General features: G+C 33.6%; 1 protein-coding gene across 1 annotated transcript; it reads left to right on the forward strand.

The window, feature by feature from the left end:
- Positions 1-1,303: 1,303 nt before the first annotated feature.
- On the forward strand, positions 1,304-4,654 carry LOC143548674 (putative lysophospholipase BODYGUARD 4). Its single transcript, XM_077039773.1, has 4 exons — positions 1,304-1,691; positions 3,086-3,423; positions 3,884-4,083; positions 4,621-4,654. Exons 1-4 carry the CDS (start codon positions 1,304-1,306, stop codon positions 4,652-4,654), a joined length of 960 nt encoding a protein of 319 aa, XP_076895888.1.
- The last annotated feature ends 663 nt before the right edge of the window (positions 4,655-5,317 follow it).

Genomic DNA, 5,317 nt, shown 5'->3' on the forward strand with positions numbered 1-5,317 from the left:
TGGCAATCTACTTACAAAGGTAGGGGTGGGTTTACTTTGTGACTTGAAACCCATAAAGCTTACCCTTGCATGTGCCCCTTCCCCTCTAAACACACACCCTTTTCGTTCAATTAGACTCATTTATGTTTGATTGTGTATATATTAATCTAAGTATATTATTAATTATTATTATCTTATTGAATTATGTGATAACATTTAGACTTTAATTTTGTATATATATTTTTTTTAACGGCCAACAAACATAAAATGAATAGCTAGGTACTCCGTTCGAGGTGACCTAATGGTAAAAGGCCACCGTCGGCTGGCCTAACCCAGTCGTACGGAGACCTTAAGTGTCTCCAAGTTATCTTCAGTTTCGGGGAAAATCCACCCACCTGAAGGCTCACTGGTGGTAAAACCCGGACACCCGCAGTATCGAACTGTAGATCACAAAGATCCAGTCTTCCTTTATTAAGCCGCCCATGTCCCCTTCAAAGTGTTGTAAGTGGGGGTTAAACTTGGGTCTCCGTTGAGAAACCCAAACTTCCTACAACTAGGACTTTAATTTGTATATTGTTTACGATATTTCTATTTACTTTTTGGGTTTGTTTATGTCTTTTTATACTCATTTCCCTATTTTCATATACATAACGATTGAACTCAAACAAAAAAAAAATGCATCCGTTTAAGTGTATTTAATCATTCGCTTATTCGGTTATAATCATTTAAAAGTATAAAATTTTCATTTGTTGAACCGTCTACTTCAACATGCTTGTCATACTCTCCTTTTTTCCAAACATTTTTAAAATCAAAATAGAAGGCAAACAGAAAAGTGGGTAACAAGTTGCACCGCTAGCCATAAAAAAACAACCTTTAGTTGTATTCGACTAGTCCAAAGTCCAACTAGCTATAAACAGATAAAGCTATATGGTTGCAAATGAACCAAGCTGATCGCGATCTACTCGAGCTCAAATCGATAATAAACTCGAAACAAGCTAAGCCCGAGCCTTAAATAAAACTCGTTTAATTATCAATCCTAAGCTTGTTTACCCCCTAGATAAATCACCTCACCTTTTAAAAGTTTAGTTAGTTAAAGTCCAAATAAGCAAAGTGCAAGGGCAAAAAGTGTAACTTCCAACTACTCAATATTCTACATGACGTGGCAAAAAGTACGTCGCATGTATTTGTCAAATTATGCTTCATCTTTGAATCCTCTCATTGCTTCTAGTTAGGTTCTCTTTGTGTTTTTTTTTCTCTATCTATCTATCTCTATATATATATATATATGTGTGTGTATGTATAAATTTGTGATTTGGTAACAAGGATGGCTTTAATGGCAGATATTATCCTATCTATAATAAATCCAATGGTGTTCATCTTTCTTGATTTATTAGACTTCATAATGTGCATTTTTTACAAATATATTGATGAATATTTGGAGGGAAAGTCAACCCCATGCTACTGTCAAAGTCAAAGACAAAATCCAACAAACAATTTTGAGGAAATGAATAATGGGATTTCAAATACTTTGTTTGGTAGGAAAAATGTTTTTAAGGAAATGGGATTTGTTGGAAAGACACAAAGGAGATTTGTTAAGGATGTTTCGGAGAAAACTAGGTGGTCGGATTGCGGGTGTGAGGGGTGTGTTTCTTGGATGAGTAGTGGTGGTGATCAGAAGAAGCTTCATGTTGTTGTTAAGGAGTCATTAAAAGGTAACACTTTTTATTATTAGTTTCATGTTAATGTTATGTTACGTTATGTTATGCATCTGTACATTTTGTAGTTAATTAGGTGAAAATATACGGTTTGACTTTTGGATGTCAAATCAAACATAGTGGATTCTATAAGCTTAGAAAGAACAGGATGTTAAAAACATTTAGAAGCCCAAAAGTTTGTTATAAACAGTATATGATAATTTATAAAAATAGGGAAAAAAAAGAAAACATGTAGCCAAAGTAGTTAAAGGATTAATCTTGTTTATTTGTGACATCCAAGATTGCAGCTTAATTATAACTTAGTGTAACTGTTTATAATGGATGGAAGTAGGACTGTTCATGAACCGAGCAAAACCGAGCGCAGGTTTGCTCATACTTGATTAGGTTTGAAAGCGAGACGATCCGAGCGGATTGAATTTTAAGAAACGAGCGATATTTTTATACTTGAACTTGGTTTGGTTTGAAACCAAGCGCTTGGTTTGGCTTGGTTTCGTACAAAGTTTTTAATTTAAAATTTATAAAAGTAAAAAGTATCATTAATTCAAGACTTTCAGCTCCAAAATGTCTAGACTTCCAACCCTAAAATATCTAAAACTCAAAGTTAACTAAAAAAACATATCTAAAAGGAGCAACTAGAGTTTAAATTGAACTTTAAAGTCAACACAAAAGAGAGAATTTTCAAAAACTTTAAAAAATACTTTATTTATATATATATACTTAAAATATATGTATAAAAATAATAAATGAAAAATAATTCAAGCAAAACCGAACCGAACCGAGCGAGGCTTTGCTCGTGCTTGGTTTGTTTTCAAACCGGACCGAGCAGAACGGCTCACTTCCAAACCGAGCGGAAATCGAACGAGCATTTTAGAGCAATTTCGAGCGAGCGTCGAACGGCGAGCAGTTTGGACAGCCTTAGATGGAAGGAGTATATGTTTAAATTGAGCTGGGGTCGTTTAACTTACGAGAGCTCGAGTTATGTTTGTTTCGAGCTTGGAAAAGGCTCATTTATTGTTTATCAATTAGTTTATATACACTTATTATTATTAGTTATATACTTAAATATAATTTTTAATATATTAAATAAAATTTACATAAATAATACACTCACGAGCCAGCTTGAGCTCAGGCTTGTTAACTAAACAAGTTTATTTTTAGGCTTGAGTACCTCATGTAACAGCAAAAATCTAAAGACCAATCTTTATTAACATCTATTCACTTTGAAAGTGATTACTCATATAGAATAATCCGAATCAAACTGATCGTTGGTAATGAACGCGCAGCAAAAGCAGTGTTTGGATGTAGATTTGATAAATTCTGATTTACAACAAAAATCTTAGTGTAAATATGTATCTGATTATTCTAAATATTGATTCTTGATGATCATGCAGGAAATCAAGATTTTGGTAACACATCGACAGAAAATGTGATATTTCTACACGGATTTATGTCGTCTTTGTTTATTTGGACCGAAACCATATTCCCAGAACTAGTTGATACTAAATACCGACTTTTCGCTGTTGATCTTTTGGGATTTGGAAGCAGCCCAAAGCCAAGAGACTGTCTTTACACTTTAAATGACCATTTGGAAGCCGTCGAAAAATCAGTCATCCGTGAATTCGAGTTGAAATCTTTCCATTTAGTTGCACACTCCATGAGGTGTATTATTGCTTTAGCATTAGCAGCAAAATATCCCAAAAATATCAAATCCATCACTCTAGTTGCTCCTGTAAGTCTCTTTACATGCTCACCATAGTCAAAGTCAAAGTCAAAGTCAACTTCAGTACTTTTAGAAAAAAAGGTTTTCTTTTTAGCTCAAAATGTGTTGTAACTTTTAAAGTAAAACTAAACATGGTTATAAATTTATTTCACGTAAACGAATACTCCTCTCGTTAAATTTTTAAAATGCATCAGTTTGACTTTCAAAGTCAAAATCTTGCAAGTCCCTTTACATGTTCAAGATAGTCAAAGTCAACTAGTAATTTTCAAATTCAAATGATCAAATCTATATCAACTTCCATTTTAGAAGTAAATATTTAAAAATTGTTGTGTAGTGTAACATGATATGGTTATAGCTTTCTTTCATATGAACGACTACTCTTTTTGTTAAATATTCAGAACGTATCAGTTTGACTTTAAAAGTCAAAGCTTGTTGTTTTTTATTTAATTTGGTTAAATTTAACCTGCAGCCTTACTTTTTATCGTCCAAAGAAGAGGATGCTAGTGAAATAGCATTGAAAAGACTTGCATGCAAGAGTGTATGGCCACCATTGTTGTTTGGATCAGCATTCATGACATGGTATGAACATTTGGGCAGATGTGTGTGTTTTGTTTTGTGTAGGAATCATAGAAAATGGGAAAAGATCTTGAAGCTGGTTACGCGAAAAAGGTACAAAATTTTTAGATTTTATTATTATTATTATTATTATTATTATTATTTTAAATTTTTTTATCAAATTTCTTCTTTCTTAAGGGAAAGTCTAATAACAACCAAAATTTCCAACTGTTCTATACTTCTACTAAAGTAACACAAATTTCATTAAGGTTTCCAATGTTCTGAATTTTTTCTAAAATTGTTAAATTTTTTAAAAGTGTTAATTTGTTTTCAAAATAATTCACTACATAATATTCAGGTTTCATAAATGTTCATTTTATGCCAAACTGAAAAAAAAAATAGACAGTATAACCAGGATTTATATATTATCCATTTAGATCACATAATTTAGAAAACAAAAATAATTTGTTTTTTAAGTTCGCAATATAGGAACGCCTAAGGAAAGTTTTGTGACCGGTAGGGGTGGCAACTGGGTTGGGTTGGGTCGAAACAGGTCATGGGTTGGATCGGGTTAGGGTCGGAATTGTAAAATATGTGTTAATGATTGAATATTTTTTGATAAATTATATAATGTTTACAACCAATTTATAGAAAATATACAAGAGGAGCAATAACCATCAATTGAATGTACAGGAGATATTTGTGCAAGTAAATAAGGAAAATTATTGAATAGCATAATTTGTTCCTTGATATTACTGTAACCGCTTTGACTGTATCAATTGAGATTTATATTCCTTATACGCCCCCGCAAGATGGAGGATCCATCGGATACGCCAATCTTGGACCGATTACGAAGAAATGGTGCTCTCGTTAAAGGTTTGGTGAGCATGTCCGCTAATTGATCTTGAGAGCTAATATGAAGAACCCGTAACTGTCCAGCCGCAATTTTTTCTCTAACAAAGTGATAATCAAGTGCTATATGTTTCATTCGTGAATGGTATACGGGATTGGCGCAAAGATACGTAGCACCAGAGTTGTCACAAAACAGTGTTGGAGGCGTTGTTGAAGTAAAGCCAAGTTCATGCAATAAATTCTTAGTCCAAGTGATTTCCGCTGCAGTGTTTGCTAGAGCTTTATATTCGGCTTCGGTTGAGGAGCGTGAAACCGACTTTTGACGAGTAGACTTCCATGAAATAATATTAGTGCCTAGGTAAAGCATGTAGGCAGTGGTAGACCGACCAGCGTCATGTACACCGCCCCAATCCGAATCTGAGAAGGCCGAGAGATCAAGCGATGAATTTCGGTTTAGAAAAAGGCCATGATGAATGGTACCTTTAAGATAACGGAG

The sequence above is a fragment of the Bidens hawaiensis genome, unplaced genomic scaffold (assembly GCF_021521415.1).
Source record: "Bidens hawaiensis isolate Kalapana, Puna unplaced genomic scaffold, B.hawaiensis_p1.1 tig00015212_1, whole genome shotgun sequence".
Taxonomy (NCBI): Eukaryota; Viridiplantae; Streptophyta; class Magnoliopsida; order Asterales; family Asteraceae; genus Bidens; species Bidens hawaiensis.